Genomic DNA, 22,461 nt, shown 5'->3' on the forward strand with positions numbered 1-22,461 from the left:
CTGCACTCTGGCAGAAAACAATGCACCAGGCACTACAAGCTTACCCAGGCACTCAGTGTAACCTGGATGACATCATTGTTGCTGACAAGAAACATCTCCAATATGTCAAGACTGTGTAAAAAGATTAGAAGATTATGGACACAGAACATGATCTAACAAGTGTGAATTCTTTAAACAAAGCATCATTTACGATGGTCACACTACTGACACACAATAATTACAGAAGTGTGCTGAGAATATTCCAGCAAAGGACGTGGTACTGTTGGAGTCCTTTTTTAGGATTTGTCAATTACTTTAACAGGTTCCTGCTAAATGTGGCTTCTGTGTTCCGCCCCTTGAACTCATTACTGCAGGTCGGGAGGAAATAGCAATGGACAAAGCAGTGTGAGATAGCTTTCCCAAAGATAAAGGAAGTGGTGACATCCAATACTGTGCTCACACATTATGATCCACACTGTCTAGTGAAGCTTGCCTGGGACACCTCACCTTGTGGTGTAGGTGCAGTCATGTCACATGTTAAGAGTGATGGAAGCGAACGCCCCACAGTTTTTGCATCATATTCCCTTACAGCTGTAGAGAAAAAGTACATGCAGCTTGACAGAGAGGTTTTGAGTCTGGTTTGGGGTGTAAAACCTTTCAACCAGTACTTGTGTGGGAGAACATTTACCCTTGTTACTGATCATCAATCACTATTGTCCATTTTCAATCTCCAGAAGGGTTTTCCTCTAACACCAGTAGCATGAGTGCAGACATGGGCTCTGTTTCTTGGAAGACATAATTACAAGATTGATTACAACCAATTATGGAAACGCAGACGGATTGTGCCATTTACTCTTGGGAAAGGAAAATTTGAAACACTTATGAAAGAGGACAGTCCTCTTGACATGTTCTCACTAATGCAAATCAAAAGCCTCTATATTATGGCAGAGATGATCCAGAAAAGAGCCCACACTTTAACAGATCTACATTACAACACAAAATGGCTGTAGTATGCAGCAGAATTCCAAGTTCCCCCATTATTACCAGCGCCGGGATGAACTTGCTCTTGACGGAGGTTGCCTTATGTGGGTATTGAGAGTTTTTTCCATATTCTGATTCCTTTATGGCCACAAGACCAATGTAGATATTAGTACTAATATGGTATTTATGACTTCACTATAAAATTCAACTTTTTCACCTGTAAGCAATTATGGAGAATCTTTCTTAAATTTGGTTCTCTTCAGAAATTAATAGCCATTTGACTTCTGCAGCAACATGACATGAAGTTGGTGATCCTAGCCAGTAAATGCATCATTGACCCAACCAGAGACCGGAGTGAAATGAAACTGTATCATCATACCAACCCTCTTGGCCTTCTATGCCATCATTTTGAAACTCAACACCAGAAGCTTCTCATCAGTGACTGTAAGGGAATTGTTCAGCTTTTATCCATTTCCACTCCAGAACCAAGATTCCTCAATCTCAGACACTGGTTTATAGTATGCAGGTGAAGTCTGTGTTGAAGAAGTCAGAAGTTGTGTTTTAGGTCATTGTTGACATTCCGATACATTTATCTATCACATGTACATTGAAACATACAGCGAAATGTGTCATTTTGCGTTAACAACCAACACAACTTAAGGATGTGTTAGAGACAGTTCGCAAGTGTTGCCACACATTCTGGTGCTGATATAGCATGCCCACAATGTTCAACAGAACAATGCAACAAAACAACAACAGTAAAACCAGCCCTTTTCCTCCCTCCCATTCACCCACCCACCACTCACTCCGACACACATGGAGTCCTCCAACACCAGGACAGGGCCTCCTTCCTCCACAGACATTGGACTTCCGATTTCTCACCAGGCCTTGACTTCCAGATTTTCAGTCGGCCTTTGGGCTTGATTGAAACTTATAGGAGGATGAGCTGTGCACTCAGCATCTGGAAGACAAAGGCCTTCAGCCCTTGCCACATCCCACAATATTGTCCGCTAATAATCGATCTGTGATCACTTGCCATAACTTGAGCACCATTACCCAGCAAAGGTGGGACCCTCATGAGAAAAGCTTATCATCACCACCCGTGCATCAATACTAACCAGCCAGGGAAATGGTTCTCAAACCCTGCACCAAGATCACAGTCACCAGAGCTCCCCTCCCACCCCCTCCAGTACCCTTCATTACCATGGAGAGTCTGCCACGGGCATTTCAAAGCCCTGTGGACACATTACCAACACTGTTTCAGCAAAGCCCTCTAAACTGACTGGAGGGTTGAAAGATAAGTAAACCAATATTAGTATCCTATCCTGGACTAACAACCCCATCACTGAGGTGCTGGCCATGCACAGGTACACTGGACCAGTATGTCATCCAAGTGTTTGACATCAGATCTCCACCCCATACCCCTGAAACAGCACTCAGTACTCTCATCAGTCACATCAAAAGATTATTAAGGGAAAGGAGAGATTCAAGACTCGTAGAACATTGCTTAGAAGAAAGAGGGAATCTTTGACAATTAAATGAAGAGAGTGCATTCATAAGGCACTGCATAAATCAATCTTCACAACAGAGATGCATGGAGGACAAATGCAGATGAAGAAACCCATAGAATTAGAGAAGAACTAAACATCATCCTCAAGCACAAGAGAAGGGAAGAAGGTGTGCACAAGTTTGCTACTGTGTATTATTAATTTACAACAAGGACTAACTTGAAAAATTCTTCATTTTCTGTGAGGAGTGTTGGTGTAATCTGATGTCAGCAAAGCCACATGAGAATCAACGTTTCTTACTTTTGTTTATACACATCTCACTTTGTCTAGCTGTGCACTCCTAGGGACAATTTTCCTGTTCATTGAAGTCAATGGGTAGGAAAATAGTGCAGGGTGCATAATAGGCTTTCAATTCACTGCCACTCCTTTTCTGCTTGTTGATGTATTCCTGTCTGAAGACCTCATTCAGTTGAACTCTTCGCTGCCACTGAATCAATTTCAGCTGAATGGCCGATGATGATTTTTATCTAGAATAAAGCCAAAGTGAAGAGGAAGAAAAGTTTTTCTCTAAAAAAAAGGATAATTTATTAATAAGCAGCAGTTTGTTTTCTGTCTTTTTATTGCTCTAAGATAAAATTTAAGCAGAACATACATAATTGCAGAAAAGTGAAGATCTTTCAGCGTAAAAATATTCAAAAGACTAGGTCATGTGTAGTTTTGAATCCTTTGGAAGAAACGGATTGGAATTTATTTTTCACATAGTTATAACTTTGTTGAAGTTAGTAATTACTTATTTATTTCAAGGTGTCCCTACAATTTAAATAATGGATGTACTGGAATAGAATATGCATACGTATTGTTAGCTAATACAGAATTTGTACTGTATTTGCTAAACTTTTTAATTTACTTAGAAGTTTATCAAATCTCTGTTTCGAAGTAGAACTGTAAATAAAATAATTTATAGTTTCATCGGAGAGAGACATTTGATTCATACACCTGGTGAGTTGTCCATTATTCACAAAGATAATGATTAGCTTTATTTGTCACATGTAAATCGGAACATAGAGTGAAATGCGTTGCTAGTGTCAACGACCTACACAGTCCGAGATGTGCTGGAGGCAGCCCGCACATGTCGCCGCTGTTCCATCACCAGCATAGCGTGCCCACCACTTGCTAACTAACCCGTATATCGTTGGAATGTGAGAGGAAACTGAAGCACCCAGAGGAATCCCAGGTGGTCATGGGGAGAACGGACAAACTCCTTAAAGACAGTGGCGGGAATTGAACCCTGTTGCTGATGTACAAAGCATTATGCTAACTCCTCTGCTACTGTATGGATTAAAAGCAAAACAAGCTTTTGCAGCAATAGAGAAGGAAGCATAATCTTCTGGAAATACTTACCTGTTAAAGCTGAGGTGGATCTAATGTGACCACTCAATTCTGGTATTTTTGGGGTGTCTTTTATTGTCTGTTTCAAAGCATTAATTGAGCTGGATAAACTCCATCAAGAAATCAAACAGCATCCATCTGCAGATCATTCAGACAAAAAAGGGATCATTAAGAGAAAAGATAGAGCTATTAATATGCATTCCAGGCAAATCAAAAGCAAATGGGACATGCATAAGCTCTGACCTTAGGTGCAGAGAGAGACGTGAATCATCACAAGAAGCGTGGGAATGAGGGTGGTTCTGAGCCAAATTGAATTGAAAGCAATCACTGAACCATGTTGTACTGTCGTTAAAGAGCCTCTCCATACTGGCTACTAGTGGAGCAGATTACAAATTGATAAGTTATTAGCTGTCATTGCACATGAGTTTGAGCTGTTCAATGCATCCTCCTTGTTTGATTTCTGCTCATGAATCTAGATAGCTCATTTTGAAACTGAGTGTATATTCAATAACCAGACTGATTTGCTTTCAGTAAGAAGTCAGTGGGAAGTAAAGCTGGCTATCAATTCTCAACTGCCCACTTTCCATCTTTGCTAAAGAGCTGTCACTCCCTGTACAAGCAAAAACTCTGAGATTATGATAGTATACCCATAGAACCCTGACAACAGCCACATCATTTCCTGCTGGTACAATTCCACTGAGTTGCTGAGCCTGTATAAGGCATTGATCGGATTGCACTCGGAGTATTGTGAGCAGTTTCGGGCCCCTTATCTAAGAAAGGTTGTGCTGGCACTGGAGAGAGTCCAGAAGAGGTTCACAGGAATGTTCCTGGGGATGAAAGGGTTAATGTATGAGGAGTGACTGGGTCTGTACTTGCTGGAGTTCAGAGGAGTGGGTTGGAGGGGAATCTCATTGAAACTTATTCAATATTGAAAGGCCTAGATAGAGTGGATGTGCAGAGGATGTTTCCTTTCATGAGGGTATCCAGGACCTGAGGGCACAGCCTCAGAATAGAAGAATGTAACTTTAGAACAAAGACGAGGAAGAATTTCTTTAGTTAGTGGGTGGTGAATCTGTGGAATTTATTGCCACAAGTGACTTAGGAGGCCAAATCATTGATATATTTAATCCAGAGGTTGGCAGATTCTTGATGAGTAGGGTTATCAACGGTTATGGGGAGAAGATAGGAGAGGTGGTGTAGCAGTTAGCGCAAAGCTGTTACAGCTCACAATATCAGATTTTGGAGTTCAAAGACATAACCGGTTAGTGAGTTAAAAAGTCATTGTAAATTGAACTGTGAATGAGCTAGTGTAAAATAGGTGGGTTGCTGGGAGGCTTGGCTCTTTGGGCTGGAAAGGCCGATTCTGTACTGTGTCTCTAAATAGATTAATGGGTTTGAGATCAATAATAATGGAATGGTGGAGGAGACTCAGTGGGCCAAACGACCTAATTCTGCTTCTGTGTCTTATGGACAATTTTAACCACATTGAAACTCACCACAGCAGCAGGAATATTAACCTAAAGATAAAGCATTGTAATGATAATGGCTTCTGCAGTTGCATCTGAAATCCAGCAGAGTTCGGTCAAAATAGAGGGATGTGAGAGCTTTATAGAGGCTATGGAGGAGATTTAGGTGCTGCCTGGATTAGAGAGGGTGACTTATGAGGAAATGGTAAGTGAGCTGGGGCTTTTCTCTTTGGAGCAAAGGAGGATGAGAGGTGACGAAATAGGTGGATAAGATGATAAGAGGCACAGTTAAGGGGACATTTAAGAGACTGGTAGATGGGCACATAGATGAAAGAAACATGCATGGCTCTGTAGGAGGGGAGATTAGATTAATCTTGGAGTAGGTTAAAAGGTCATTTTAACACCATGGGCTGAAGGGCCTGTGCTGTATTGTTTTATCAACACACACAAAACACTAGAGGAACTCAGCAGGCCAAGCAGCATCCGTGGAAGAGTAAAGAGTCAACATTTCAGGCCGCGACCCTTCATCAGCACCTGTTGCTTACTGTTTACTCTTTTCCATCGACGCTGCCTGGCCTGCTGAGTTCCTTCAGCATTTTGTGTGTCTTACCGGGACTTCCAGCATCTGCTGACTTCCTCGAGTTTGTGTACCGTTTGATGAACTATGTCCTAAGAAGAACTTGTTCACAAGCCATGGTTCGTGAACCGCATGAAGCATCCCCCGGAACAGTGTACCCTGGTGCGGATCCATTGCTTGTGGTTGCCACTGAATGACTGAGTTAAATATTTGCATGGTGCTGCCCTTCACATTGTGTGGAGGGCATTGTAACAAGTTTCTGCAAAAGCTTAGCAGGCTGGTGAAAGTGCCTGAGCTGCAGGTATTAGGAGCTAAGGCACTCTCCATGGGCCCTCTGATGGTCAGAGACATTTAGTAAAGTTTAGAAAGGAAGTTCGTTATTATGACAATAATTTAAAATATAAAAGACTAAAATTGATAAGTTTACAAACCATTGTAACTATTATGAATTGACTTTTAAAATATCACTGATATAAGAACTTTTTAAGAAGCTTTTTAAATTTCAACTATCAGACAGGAGACTCCAATGCATAAAAACAAAAACAGTCAGGATGGGAAAAAGTTTCTTCCCTCAGGCCATTAGGCTTCTGAACTCCCCGCCGCATCACATTCAAACTGTCACTGGTTAATATGTTCTGTACCTTACAGTATTCCATTTATGCACTTTAGTTTGTATATTTGTGTGCAGCCCATCTGTAGATTTCATCCTTGCTTTCATAAGTTACTGTGTGTTATGTGTGCTACAGTGCTTTACACCCTGGTTCAGAGAAGAGGCTCATTTGATCGTGTACATGGATGTAGCTAAATGACAATAAACTTGACTGATTGCAGGTGCTGGAAATGTTCAACAACTCAGGCAGCATCTAAGGAGAAAGAAACCGAGTTAACATTTTAGGTCAATAAAAGTTCATCTTCTCCCCCCCCCCCCTCCCCAGCTAAGGGGGCGCTCTGTGAGCTGTACGGGGCTATTAGCGAACTGCAGAACACACACCCTGATGGTCTATTTATTGTCGCCGGTGATTTTAACCACGCGAACCTTAAGTCAGTGCTCCCCAAATTCCATCAGTATGTGGACTTTGCAACGAGGGGGGAGAATGTGTTGGACCTGGTTTACAGAAACATCCCCGATGCATACCGGGCAGAGCCCCACCCCCACCTCGGATACTCAGACCACATCTCTGTTATGCTAATCCCAGCATACAGACCGCTCGCCAGGCGCTCCAGACCAGTTCAGAAGCAGGTGAAAACCTGGCCAGCAGGAGCCATCTCTGCTCTTCAAGACTGCTTTGAGCACACTGACTGGCACATGTTCAGGGAGGCTGCAACCGATGGCGACTCTACCAACTTAGAGGAGTACACAGCATCAGTGACCAGCTACATCAGCAAGTGCATTGATGATGTTACTCTGTCCAAGACCATCACTAAACGTGCCAACCAGAAGCCAGGGATGACCGCAGAGGTGCGTGTGCTGCTGAGGTCCCGCAACTCCGCCTTCAGAGCAGGCGACAAGGCAGCCCTAACAACAGCAAGGGCCAATCTGTCCCGAGCCATCAGAGGGGCAAAGCGTGCACATGCCCAGCTAATCCACAGTCACTTCCAGGACAGCGGCGACACGCGGTGCTTGTGGAAGGGCATCCAGGACATCACCAATTACAGGACAACATCACCTGACTGTGCAGGTGATGCCTCCCTCCCAAATGTGCTAAATAACTTCTACGCCCAGTTTGAGGTGGAAAATGACGCGGTGGTGAGGAAGTCCACCCCTCCTACGAATGACCAGGCGCTGTGTCTCACCATGGCCGATGTGAGAAGAACCCTGTGCAGGGTCAACCCACGGAAGGCTGCTGGACCAGACAACATCCCTGGTAGAGTGCTCAGAGGATGTGCAGACCAGCTAGCAGATGTTCCCACTGACATCTTCAACATCTCCCTGAGCAGTGCCACTATTCCAACGTGCTTCAAGGCTGCCACCATCATCCCCGTGCCGAAGAAGTCTTCAGTGTCCTGCCTAAATGACTACCGTCCCATTGCACTTACATCCATCATCATGAAGTGTTTCGAGAGGCTCGTCATGAGGCATATCAAGACCCTACTGCCCCCCTCACTGGACCCCCTGCAGTTTGCGTACCGTCCCAACCGCTCAACAGATGACGCCGTTGCCACCACCCTCCACCTGGCCCTAACCCACCTGGACAAAAAAGACACATATGTTCGGATGCTGTTCATAGACTTCAGTTCAGCATTCAACACAATCATCCCTCAGAAACTGATTGGAAAGCTGAGCCTACTGGGCCTGAACACCTCCCTCTGCAACTGGATCCTAGACTTCCTGACTGGGAGACCTCAGTTAGTCCAGATTGGGAGCAGCATCTCCAACACCATCACACTGAGCACGGGGGCTCCCCAGGGTTGCATGCTCAGTCCACTGCTGTTCACTCTGCTGACCCACGACTGTGCTGCAACACACAGCTCGAACCATATCATCAAGTTCGCTGATGACACGACCGTGGTGGGTCTCATCAGCAAGAACGATGAGTCAGCTTACAGAGAGGAGGTGCAGAGCCAGCAACCTGTCTCTTAATGTGAACAAAACAAAAGAGATGGTTGTGACTTCAGGAGGGCACGGAGCGACCACTCCCCGCTGAATATCAACGGCTCCTCGGTAGAGATCGTAAAGAGCACCAAATTTCTTGGTGTTCACCTGACGGAGAATCTCATCTGGTCTCTCAACACCAGCTCAATAGCAAAGAAAGCCCAGCAGCGTCTCTACTTTTTGCGAAGGCTAAGGAAAGTCCATCTCCCACCCCCCCCCATCCTCATCACATTCTACAGGGGTTGTATTGAGAGCATCCTGAGCAACTACATCACTGCCTGGTTTGGAAATTGCGCCATCTCGGATCGCAAGACCCTGCAGCGGATAGTGAGGTCAGCTGAGAAGCTCATCGGGGTCTCTCTTCCTGCCATCATGGACATTTACACTACATGCTGCATCTGCAAAGGAAACAGCATTATGAAGGACCCCATGCACCCCTCATACAATCTCTTCTCCCTCCTGCCGTCTGGGAAAAGGCTCCGAAGCATTCGGGCTCTCATGACCGGACTATGTAACAGTTTCTTCCCCCAACCTATCTGACTCCTCAATACCCGAAGCCTGGACTGACACCTTGCCCTACTGTCCTGTTTATTATTTATTGTAATGCCTGCACTGATCTGTGCACTGAGGTCTGTAGTCTAGTGTAGCTTTCTCTGTGTTATTTTTTTTTATTACGTAGTTCAGTCTAGTTTTTTGTACTGTGTCATGTAACACCATGGTCCTGAAAAACATCTCATTTTTACTATGCACTGTACCAGCAGTTATGGTCGAAATGACAATAAAAGTTGACTTGACTTGACTTGACTTGATCTTAACTGGGAGTGCAAGAAAGACAGCATAGAGAACTTCAAACATGGCATTTGTTGGAGTTTGCAGACAGATGTACATTTAGTTGCCAGAATGAGTTCTGCATGTTGAAAGTCATTCCATTCCTTGAATTCTTCTGTATATTCCAGAGAGAACTATGCAAATATTTCATCATATATAGGTATTATTGGTTTGAGATATCGGAGTGTAAATCAGTTCTGAAATATGAATAATGAAGCTATTGTGAAAAAGATCTAGTGCTTTCCTGGCGTATATGATGTATGTGCCATTGAAGTCAATCCTATGGCCATTGTGAATGCAATGTTCTGCTACCACCAGTTTCTGCAGGTAACCCATATGGATACACCAACTGTGCTCTTTGATACAGGTTTCATAAACATTGCTCTGCATTCACAGGGATCCTGTAAATGCCGGCCGTCCTGAGTCCCACGACATCTGCGTAAGCTCTGACTGAGCTTCCTTACGGGTTTGCGACTGGTATTCTTCTGGTATTCCTTCAGGATCCTGGCGATCCTTCCAGAAACCTTGAATATATAAGGTGGTAGTGACATTCCTCCTTGTTGTTATGTTTCCTGGTTTTTCTGTCAGCCCCCTGATTGATTTCCTTCACCTTGTAGCCATTCTGTAGGAAAGTCGTGCATCATTGTCTTATTTCCTCGTGGAGACTCTCTGGGTTCAAAATAGTTTTTGCATGGTTAATCAAAGAAGAGAGAACTGCTTTATGTTGGGAAGCATGATGGTGGCTGTTATTGTTGAGATATAAATCCTTGTGAGTGGGTTTCTGATAGACACTATGTCCAAGACTACCGTTTGGTTTCTGTCATATTAGAATGACTGGGAACAGGACTTACACAGTTTCTGGAAGGATCACCAGGATCCTGAAGAAATAGTGGATTGATACCATCCACAAACCCATGAGGGAGCTCAAATCACAGCGTACGTGTGTCAAAGATGACCTGCGACTCAGGGTGGCTGGCGTTCACAGGATTCCCTGTGAATGCAGAACAGTGTATACAGGCCAGACGGGACGCACGGTGGAAACCCGCATCAAGGAGCACAGGAGGTGTATCAGTCTGGATTACCTAAAGAAATCAGTGGTAGCAGAACATTGTATTCGCAATGGCCATAGGATTGACTTTGACGGCAGAAAACTACTGTGCCAAACCAATGCCTTTTGGGACCACCTGGTGAAGGAAGCCACTGAAATAAAACTTCAGGCAAAGAATTTTAACAAAGACAAAGATCTCATTCTAAGTAAGAACTGGAATTCGACTTTAAACAAGGAAGGACAGAGGAAATCTGGTTAGATAAGGACTATCTAATCAGGAGGGATGGACTACAGGGGTATAAATACCACCAGACTAGACATGGTCAGGCATCATCCCTGATGAAGGTGGCAGAGTTTGTCATCAAAATGTCAGTTAAAATTGATATCTGTACCAGGCTGGAAGCCCGATAAGAGTTTGTTCATAATTAACCGAATTCTTTTATTCTTTAATCTGTAAAATAACAAAAATCATTTATGAAAGGTACCAAAGTGGTAAAAAAAAAGTTGCAATACCAGAAATGGTTAGATTAAAGAAAGGAAAAAGTTTGTCTTTAGTCAAGTGTTCTAAGTATATACAATATCAAACAATTAATGTACTCCAGTGCACTTAGTGTACTGTGTATACAGAGGGACATAATTCTAAGGTGATTGGAAGAAAGTATAGTGAGCATGTTAGAGGGAGGTTCTTTACACAAGGAGTAGAATGGAATGCCCCTGCCAGGGGTGGTGCTAGAGGCAGATCCATTAGGGGCATTTAAGAAATTCTCAGATAGGCACATTAATAATAAAAAAAATAGATGGATGGGTTAGATTAATCTTGGAGTGGGTTAAAAGGTTGGGACAACATCGTGGGCCAAAGTGTCTACTGTGCTGTAAGATTCTATGTTCTGTATGTCAGAGTCACCCACCTTCACTTGTGTTTTCATTGAAGAACTGCAGTGTGAGTTCAGCAAGCAGCTGGCACTCTCATGCATGTTTAATAGCATTTAACAGAGATAAATCTCCTGCAGTCTGCTCGTCCACTTTCCCCAGATCTTCCCATCTCCATAGTGCTTGATAAAGAAAGCTAACTTAAAATGTTTACAGTTTCCAACATTGTCCACACTGTCCATTAAATTATATAAATGCTTATAGTTATCAACAACACTCAGAAAGCAAGCGTTTGAAAGTTTAGATTAATATTAATGGAATTTATTGGAGTAAGACTTGCTGAAATGTTTTGTGATTTGTTTTTTTTTTACAGGTACATCTGTAATTCAAGTCATAGCTACGGATGCTGATGACCCCACTTACGGATACAGTGCCAGGGTGGTCTACAGTATTTTACAAGGCCAGCCCTATTTTTCCGTTGAGTCAGACACAGGTCAGAGACTTTTCCTTCCTGAGTTATTTTCTTAATAATTTAGGCTGAGGTCACAACATATACAGGGCTAAATACTTCATTTCCATACAGCTAAGGAGAGAGTTTGCATTGATGTGAAAGGATTTTTATTCCCTTAGGAGGAGGAAATTTTGCAGTTATGATGGAAATGATGGCTTCTGAAAAAAAGGACAAGCTATTTTGATGATGAAAGAAGCTGTTAGGAATTTCAGCTGGATATATAAGACAAATGGCTTCTGCACAAATGGCCCTGCCTTCTTGGCAGATATATCAACTCTAATGTCACCCGTTACACCACATACACTACATATTTGAAAAGTCGGAGCTCACAAGGTGTACGTGATCTTTGTAACTGGTATTACCTCTCAAGTATTAAGAGTGTTACATGGCTGAGAATATAATATATATGAATCTCTGTAATACAAAGCTGGAATGCCTCTTTTTGCTGTTCTAATCTTTCATTAATTCTACAGCTTGAACTGTTCCAATACTAATGGGATTTTATGCAAAAAAAATACATTGGATTAGTCTAAAATGGGCAGAGAAATGGTGCATTTATAGAGCTGTAATGTGATTGCTCGAGGTGATTTAGGTTGTATTTAGATGAGCTACTTTGCAGCTTCAGACACCATTCGCTTCAGCAAGTGTTAGTCACAAAGAGATGTGAGTATTTTCCACAGTGCTGAAGACTGCATTTTCCATATGAGCACTAATAACAGTGCAAGGCCTTATTAAGTAATATATACCAAAAATCGAAACCTAAGATGATAACTCAGTACTAACTCTACATAGATAACTGGGCTTAAGTCTAAAGTACCCAGTCCAATCAACTGCATTTGACCGTTAGTTTACGAGTAACTGAGACCAAGGTAGCCTGATTGCCTCCTTGTGCTTGTTCTAACATTTAATAAGATTTAACTTTACACAAAATACTGGAGGAACTCAGCAGGCCAGGCAACATCTGCAGAAAAGAGTAAACAGTTGATATTTCAGGCTGAGACCCTTCATCAGGACTGATTCGAGTGCTGAATTTGTGAGTGCTGCTTGTGAAAACCCCAGTTTCCTTGGGCTGCGCAAATCTCGGGAATACAAACTTTGATCCTGTCAAATCCGTGACATTGGGACCGCTCACCCAACCCGAACCCTGGTTTGTGTGGATGCTACGCTACCCTGTTATAACTCAGTGCCAGGAGATACCAGGCAGCACACTGCATATGATTAAAGGGATTATATTTATGAATTTTAACTTAACTAAAGGGTTAGTAAAGAAAGAATAAAACAAAAAGAGCCCATTATAATTAAACAGTTAAATGTACACAACTTGGAGCTCAACTCTTCCAAAAGTCATACTTGCCACTTCTCAGTAGAGCTCTGCACCTTGCTCCATCGAATCACAGTCCCCCACCAGGTCGAATCTTATAACCAGTTCTCTTCAGCGTCTTCTCCCTTTATGTCCTGACCAACAAAACCCCCAGTTCACACTGGTGTCAGACACACACAAAAAAAAACACTCACCTGATTGGATGGCTCACATTCCAAAGCATCTATCATCTCTAACCACAACCCAAGCACTGCTTCTACAGGAAGACCATTACGTTAACAATGAAACCTCTTTCCGGGTGTTACACGTGGATTTCCAGCATCTGCAGATTTTACTGTGTTTGAAATTTACCTCCATGTCACTTTCCACCGCTCCTGGTTCCATTAATAACCAGAAGTTATCTATCTCCCTTTTGGTTGTGCTCAGAAACCAAGCCCCCACAGATCTACTGGATAGAGAATGCCAAAATGTTGGAGCCATCTGAGTGAAGTAATTTCTTCTAATTTCTGACCAGAATGACTTACTCTTTAATTTGAGACTGTCAACCCCAGGTTTAGACTCACCAGAAAGAGACAACGTCAAATCCATACTATTCCTGCTAAGCTTCTTCAAAGAGATGTATGCTTCAAGGATATCAGCTTTCTTTCTTCTGAACTCTTGCAAATGTACAGTACATCGACCTCAAGCCCTGCAGCATTCTCCTCTCAGCCCACAATTATTTTATAGCTGTGGTATATTGGGTAGCAAATTTGATTTGTGTTAAAATTCACTGGAATGCATGTGTGACAAGATTAAAATGCAATATCCTAACTTGATAAAATCAAAATATTTTAATGTTTTGTTTAAATGTATTCCATGTGAAGTGAAAACCATGCAACCATATGTTCATCTGATTTCATGAAGCATTATTAGCTGTAAAGTTGATTATAATAACAACATAAACCATTTCAAACAACAACACACACAAAATGCTGGTGGAACACAGCAGGCCAGGCAGCACCTATAGGAGAAACAGTGTCGATGTTTCGGGCCGAGAAGGGTCTTGGCCCGAAACGTCGACAGTGCTTCTTCTATAGATGCTGCCTGGCCTGCTGTGTTCCACCAGCATTTTGTGTGTGCTGTTGTTTGAATTTCCAGCATCTGCAGATTTCCTTGTGTTTGAACATAAACCATTTTGCAACTTTGCAACTCTTTTAGGTTAATTTAAAGTGCGTTGACACATAACATTTGTCATGCGCTATTGCAATATTACAAGTTACATTTACAATGCAGTAAATCAGAGTAATCCACTTCCAGTCAAGTTGAATTTATTGTCATGTGTCCAAGGAAGTTGAAGTACAGGTACAATGAAAAACTTACTTGCAGCAGTATTAAAGGCACATAGGTACAGACAAACACAAAATATAAATATATACTTTCAGTATAATTAATAACCATAGAACCATTGAACATTACAGCACAGAAACAGGCCTTTTGGCTCTTCTTGGCTGTGCCGAACCATTTTTCTGCCTAGTCCCACTGACCTGCACCTGGGCCATATCCCTCCATACACCTCTCATCCATGTACCTGTCGAAGTTTTTCTTAAATGTTAAAAGTGAGCCCGCATTTACAACTTCATCTGGCAGCTCATTCCACACTCCCACCACTCTCTGTGTGAAGAAGCCCCCCCAACGTACCCTTTAAACTTTTCCCCCTTCACCCTTAACCCGTGTCCTCTAGTTTTTTTCTACCCCCAGCCTCAGTGGAAAAAGCCTGCTTGCATTCACTCTATCTATACCCATCATAATTTTATACACCTCTATCAAATCTCCCCTCATTCTTCTCAGGGAATAAAGTCCTAACCTATTCAACCTTTCTCTGTAACTCAGTTTCTCAAGTCCCAGCAACATCCTTGTAAACCTTCTCTGCACTCTTTCAACCTTACTAATGTCCTTCCTGTAATTACAATTACATACACAATAATTATATTAGATAGTGAAGAGAGAAAGAGGAAAAAAGGGTAGTGTCAGAGCCCAGTCCATAGTAGTGCAAGAGATGATCTGTAGTTTTCCATTGCTGAGGTATGTTTAGAGTTCTGCAAGTCTGTACAAGAACTCCACCATGGATGGTCCCACACCCAGCTGCAGAAGGAGGAGGTTTAGACATAGGTCTGGCAACCCTGTCCCATAAAAACGCAGAGCTGCAAAAAAGCCACCAGAAGCTCCAGAGGCCTCACTTGTGGGAGAGGAAGGATACACCAAGAAGATGGGGTACGCCTGGAAACAACGTGAAAGAATGGCCCCACGCCTAAGGACTCTGGTGCGTTACTATGCCCCAGTAGAAGTGATGGGCTTAAGAAGAAGAAGATCTGTACAAGAATCAGATGGTTGCAGGGGAGAAGCTGTTCCTGAACCTGTTGGTGTGGGATTTCAGGCTTCGGTAACTCATGCCTGAATGTAGCAGCAAGAAGAGGGTATAACCTAGACAGTGGAGATCTTTGATGATAGATGTAGCTTTCTTGTGGCAGCTCCCCCCTGTAGATTCTGTTGGTGGTGGAGAGGACTGCTGTGCATCTGTGATGGACTGGGCTGTGTTCACTACTCTCTGCAGCCTCTTCTGTTCCTGTACAATGAAATTGCCGTATCAGGCCAAGATGCAATCGATCAGGATACCTCCAACAGTGAAGCTGTAGAAGTTTGTGAGTGTGTTTGAAGACTTGCCAAATCTCTTTGGATTTTGAAGAAAGTAGAAGCAGTGGTACATCTGCTTCATGATTGCATTTATCTGCTGGGCCCAGCACAGGTCATCTAGGATGCTAACGCCCGGGAACTCGTAGTTGTTTCTGCCTCCCCCTTCAATGCTGACCTCCTTGGATTTGTTGACATTAAGTTTGAAGTTGTAACTACAGCACCAATCAACCAGACAATCCTGTGTTCCGATTCATCACCACCCATGACTCAGCCAACAACCATTGTGTCATAAACACAGGAGATTCTGCTGTTGCTGAAAATCTTGAACAATACATACAAAGTGCTGGAGGGACTCAGCTGGTCGGGTGGCATCTATGGAGAGCAATGAGCAGTTGACACTTCAGGACCCAGTACCATCTACAAATGTGCCAATCAAACTGGTTGTGTTGTCTGCAAATTTATAACGGTATTACAGCTATGCTTAGCCACACAGTAATGGGTGTCAAGAGAATAGAGCAGTGAGCTAAACACGCATCTTTTGTATACACCTGTATTAATGATCAGAAAGGAGGACATGTTGTTACTTTACACTAGCATTATTGAAGACTGACACCAAACCATGAAGATGTATTAAAGAGGTGACCACATGGTTCATCTGTCAAAGATGTTTAAGAAGCATCTTAAGGAAGGTGAGAAGACTTAAAAACAAAGGGAAGTAGGGAGGGAGTTTCAGAACTTAGCCAGCTGAATTGAAGGTGTTGGTAGTGCACTGCTCTGGTAGGCAGGAGTCCAGCATTGGAGGAACTCTAATATCTCACCAGGGCCTTATACGACTAGAGTACCTGAAACTGGCTACAGACATAGCGAGAAGCAGCACTTTTCCCGAGAAGATGTCCAACCATCTGCATAAGTTGGTTATATAATTGTTTACCCAATATAAGCTAGTCTAATGCACACTTGTTCAAAAGCAAAGCTATTTCTTGATGTTTGTCCAGTACAGTTATGGTGCAACCCAGTGTTTCAATCATGCAGCAAAGCTGCCATGTAAATGCATGAAACGGTGAGCATTAAAGGAGTCGTGCAATCATAAAATTGAGAACGTATTAAAAATGACAGTTGCTCTTAGTCAAATTGCCTTATTAGACTTACTAATGCAAGCGGGGATAGAGAAATCAAATCATCGCTTCATTAAAAATGATGAGAAATATCCTAAACTCTGATAATTTTTCATATAAAAATACACCCATCTATAAAGCTTGTCAGAATTTTTATATGATGCTTGTTATGCCGAAAGAAGTATTCAGAAGGGGGAGAAATAGAGGTCACTGTTGTTAGAAATAAATAATATTTCTATTTGTGTATGTCTTTAGGATGATCATGAGCCAGTAGAAAACATTCAAAGCAAAATACTGTTTTAAATTAGACCTCTGATCTCTTTACACAGAAAGGTGCCATGATTCCTGGAATATTCCAGTCATCTCCATGCAGATTCTAAATAATCTTTACAAGCCAAGTAGCCTTTCCTTGTGAGGCAGATCTATTTGTTGAGGTAGCCAAATCAAAACTGCTTCCTAAGGTCTTGCCAAATGGAAGGGAGAAGCCTAACTTACATTTGGTCTCATCGTTCCTGCATATCACCAAATAGATCAAGAGCTTCCTTGTAAACAGGTAGCCTTTGATACCAAGTCACATCTAAGGAGTGGAGCAGTGAGGAAGGTGAGAGATGAGAGGGGTTGGCCAACTGGACAACTCTAGAAAAATAGAAATGTTTTGTAGGCAGAGGGGAATGTATGAGAAGAAGATTTCAAGAGTGCAATTGGATGGTTGAGGAATAGAACAATTTATAATTGGTGAGGAAGACAGAGAGAAAATCAGCTAAAGATGCTATTCCATGTACACCTCAAAATCCTGGAAGTGAGTGATCATTAATAACAATACCAGTAATGGCTATGTTCTATTAATTATAAATTCTTAAAAATGTGGAATAGCGTCTTTAGTTAGTTTTCTTTCCCTCTTCCCCACCTAAAATCAATCGCTATATCCTGAGCAAGATCAACTAGTATGCATGTTATTGTCAAAGCTGACATCCCTCCATCGAGTTCCATACCAGGTTGATTTCATGGCTAGATCACAGGAGTATTTAAAGAGATTGAAAGGCAGGGGAGCGTAGTGCTTAGCACGATGCTTTACAGTATCAGCAACCCAAGGTCATTACCTGCCGCTGCCTGTAAGGAGTTTGTACGTTCTTCCTGTGACCGTGTGGGTTTCCTCCGGGTGCTCCAGTTTCCTCCCACTGTCCAAAGACGTATCGGTTGGTAAGCTAACTGGTCATTGTAAATTATCCCGTGATTAGGTTAAATCAGGGGATTGCTGGGCTGTGCGACTTTAAGGACCAAAAGGGCTTATTCCGTGGTGTATGCAAGTAAACAAATAAATTGCGAGTCAGGTAGATAGATAAATAAGTTATTTTTGAAAATTCAAGGAAACGGCTTGAAGGACAAAATGGCCTATGCCTGGTCCTATTTTCTTATGCTCTTATACTATCGTGCGTATTTACCAACTAAACTTTTGACATTTAGCTCCTTCCTAGCGATGTTCTGTCCTGCTGTGGGTAATTAAGAATTCTTAGCAGTTTTAAAGGCAAAGTGAGATGCTGCCAGACTTCATTGATTGACCGTGCTGGGAATTGGCCGTGAATATGGTGCAAGCTTGCTGCTCTACTAATACCCTGATGCTCAGACTGATTTGTTTTTGTCTTTGTGGGTTTATCTAGGTATTATTCGAACAGCTTTACCAAACATGGACAGAGAAGCAAAGGAACAATATCAAGTGATCATCCAGGCAAAGGATATGGGAGGCCAGATGGGGGGATTATCAGGGACAACATCTGTGAACATCACACTCACTGATGTCAATGACAATCCTCCAAGATTTCCACAAAGTAAGCAAAATTTAATGCTGTACACATGTACTTATCACATTTATGATCTGATTTGGTATTTTCAAGAGCTCAAAATATGAAATAAAATAATATGTGGATATCATGTTCTCTATTAGTAGCCAGTTATGCTAACTTGAACAAAGGTGGTAATTGCCCTTTTCAGTGCTATTTCTTTCTACAAGTGATTGACTTCTCCGATTATTTGTGTTTCACACTATTAATAAAAAATAAATGGAAGACAGAAAAATAACCAAATAACTGGAATTAATTGACATCTTGAAAAGAAATACACAATTTTATAACTGCATTTCTGCTCAGACCTACTTTTTTACTAAAATCAGTCAGCAGAATCAGACAGAATAATCAAAAACCTTTCTAGGTAGAGCAATGATGCATAAATGTGACCGTGATGTCAACCAGAGGATAACTTAGCTTCTTTAGATAAAGTTCAGCTTGAGTTCAGCATGAACCAAGCTTGGTCTGCACATCCTTCAGATCTGGTGGAGTAAGAAAACCTTTGTTCCAAGATGTATTTTCTCACATTTGGTTAATATTTCTTACTGGGTCAGAGAAGTTGACCATCTGAAGAGTTTTTAGAATTTTAGTTAAAAGGGTCAGTTGTTTTCTACTGTCAAACTTCCATTGTATTCTCAAGTTGCTTTTATATCTGATTAAATTGGGTTTTTTTTCTAGTAAGTTAGTTATTTCATGTCAAGCCCTTGCTCATAAAAGAAGTTCTGAAGTCTTATTACACACTAGTAGGTCCAACACCCGCTGAAGACTTTCCTTATCTCTACAGGTGTATACCAAATGAGTGTTCAAGAGTCTTCCCAAGAAGGTGCGGCTGTTGGTAGAATCAAAGCATTTGATGCAGATATTGGGGAGAATGCAGAGGTTAATTATCGCATCATTGATGGTGACGGGATAAACATGTTTGACATCATCACAGATGAGGCTTCGCAAGAAGGCATCATTCTCGTGCGAAAGGTGGATATGTGTTCAGTAGCTTAACCTCATGTACTGTTTCTCCATTTATTTTATTTATTTTCCATCACGTTAATCAAGGCTTTGTTCTTCTGAATTCAGATGTTGGACTATGAGAGCAAGAAAAGCTACACCTTGAAAGTAGAAGCACAGAACAGTCACCTTGATGCTCGATTTCTCTACCTGGGTCCATACAAAGACACGGCCACAGTTAGAATTACAGTTGAGGATGTGAATGAGCCACCAGTGTTCAGCAGACCCTTTTACATGCTGGAGGTGTATGAAGATGTTGATGTGGGGACTATTATTGGCACAGTTACTGCCCAGGATCCTGATGCATCTCGTAACCTCATCAGGTGAGCTATACTGTCTTGGCAGAGTGTAATAAGTCTTTGAGACAGCATGCTATCACACCTGCCAACACTTGTGTCTAATTTGTTAGCACTGTGGTTACTTAAAATCCCTGTCTAATTCTGACTCTTTCTCCAGAAAGTTATCAAGTATAACTTATGGTCATAGCCTCTTTATTGTGATTAGCAGTTGTATCTCTGGATTCCAACTGTTAAACCACATAAATGCATGTGCAAAACAGATTCTAAAACATATCCTCTAACGCTCATAGTTTTAATATATCACGGCTCCGTGCACATTATGCTGTCTCACATAGATCATTCTGTTGAATGTGATGTTGTGGACCCATCCCATTTGCTGCCTGTTGTCTTTTGGCTGTCTGTAAAAATGTGAACAAGCTAAGAGGCTTCCCCAAAGTGAAGCAGGCTGTGAGTTGTTCCAGTCCCTCTACTGTCAAAGACTTTTCAACTGTCTTTACAGGGTATTTTTTTAAACTGTTTTTATCAGGGTAATTTAAAAAACTATTTAAATAGATTTATGAGATAACATCAAAAATACCTAAGCTATTTTTTAAGTTAATTAATTTGAACAGCGTTGACTTCCAAACACCGACTAGTCCTTGCTGGAAGTTGGTGGGCTAGAATGGTCCCGCCTCACTCGCCTGTCCATTAGTGTTGAGTTCACTCACTGAGAGGTCAACTGGCATCTGGCCTCTGCATCACCTTAGGCTTTTGCTTTTCGCCAAGCGAGCACCGAAGATCAAAGCGAGCCAGGCCTTGAACGGCTGAGACCCTGCAGTTTTCTACGGAGCTGCTGGCAGTCAGTCAGCTTGATTTGGCAGAATGAATCCAAACTTGGGAACTCGGTTAAAATGCACAGCCACTATGATACTGCATGTTTCGCACTAATGATAGAGGACAGATTTTTCTTCAACTAGGCGCTGTCTGTGCGTCGTGAACGCCAATCACAAAAAATGGAACACGTGGACGTGACTGTTTTTTTGTGGTGCACAAATGTGAGATCAGGAAAGACCAGCATCAGGGCCCATGCTGCTGCGATGCTGTAATCCAGCGTGGCAGAGTAGATCCCAGGACAGTGTTCAGCTGGGCAATGTGTATTGTACATGCAATTATACAGCTTCCACTGGGCCACGTCAGTTAAACCTGTGACTCGTGGAGCTTTGTACGTCTTCAGAGCAGGTTATCTAACTTAAAAATATAAATGCCTAACCCACTAAAGGGAAAAATAAGGTAAAATGCATTAAAATAAATTATATTAGCACATAAATAACAAGACTCTTGGAGTAACTGGAGTTTGTAGGCCTTTAGGTTGTGAAATTCCATAAATTCAGATTTCCAAGCCAAACTGAAGCTGGATCAACTGAAATCTGATTTGAATCAGTAGGAATACTGTCAAATTAAATCCTGCGTTTTAAGATGGTTTCCGCATCATCAGGTTTTTTTTTTAGTCCCACGTTATTAAAATCCTTCTGAAAACATTATGCTATAATTGCTCAGAATCTGAATAACTCGATGTCTGTGTTCTGTGGTTCACTAATCTGCTTAAATCAACATTTCACAGCGTAGCCTGGCACATCAAATCTAGACCTACTTTATGAGCAGAAGTGCTGATACAACCAGGAACATAAGAACATAAGATCAGCATTCCCAATGGGATGATGCAATTAGTAAAGTTAATCAGTGATTATCATCAGTTTAACTGGCAGGTCAAGTTTTGTGTGAATGCTGGAAAGTTGTTTTATATGTAATAGGGTTGCAAGAATTAGAAAAGATCTGGGCACTCCAAACTTCTAGTTTCATAGAATGCAAACACACACACACACACACACACACACACACACACACACACACACACACACACACACACACACACACACACACACACACACACACACACACACACACACACACACTTCCGTTCCCACGTCTCATCTGGCTTCCCATTTCATTTAGATATCCGCACACTTTAGAAATTATTCTTCCAGACTCTGTGTGGAAGGTTTTAATTAGTGTGAAAGAGAGACCTGTATATTTTCCTTCTTTATCCTATATATTTCCAATTTGTTTCCTGAATTATGCTATATATTTACATTTCTGTTTTTAATCCTAGCTTTCCTTAAAATCTTATAACTTGTTTCTTGGTTGGAAAATGCCTTGATCACATGTCTAAATAATGCTTAGGACAAAACTGAAATGAAATCTCTTTTATAGAGAAGCACCTAACCCACATACAACGCATTTCCCTTCATAAACTTAACAAGTATGAGAGTCAGGCCACAACTAATTCTAATTGTTGATCTCCAACATGCCCACAGCATTGAATATCCAGATGTAATATCTCTTCAAAATGCAGCCTCATGCCTTCCGGTTAATGTCAGACTATACGGTGTCCCAGTTCAATAATGGAATTCAAAAATGCAGGTT

General features: G+C 41.9%; 1 protein-coding gene across 4 annotated transcripts in view; it reads left to right on the top strand.

Annotated features, from left to right (window-relative positions):
• LOC140713767 (cadherin-6-like) overlaps window positions 1-22,461 on the top strand; it is a 213,570-nt gene that overhangs the window by 123,126 nt on the left and 67,983 nt on the right. For all 4 annotated transcript variants that reach the window (XM_073024272.1, XM_073024268.1, XM_073024269.1 and 1 more), the window contains exons 4-7: window positions 11,613-11,732; window positions 18,515-18,682; window positions 19,482-19,669; window positions 19,769-20,022. In XM_073024272.1, the coding sequence (XP_072880373.1) occupies window positions 11,613-11,732; window positions 18,515-18,682; window positions 19,482-19,669; window positions 19,769-20,022 (730 nt within the window). The remainder of the gene's footprint in view (window positions 1-11,612; window positions 11,733-18,514; window positions 18,683-19,481; window positions 19,670-19,768; window positions 20,023-22,461) is intronic.

This window comes from Hemitrygon akajei, chromosome 20 (assembly GCF_048418815.1).
Source record: "Hemitrygon akajei chromosome 20, sHemAka1.3, whole genome shotgun sequence".
NCBI classification, from domain to species: Eukaryota; Metazoa; Chordata; class Chondrichthyes; order Myliobatiformes; family Dasyatidae; genus Hemitrygon; species Hemitrygon akajei.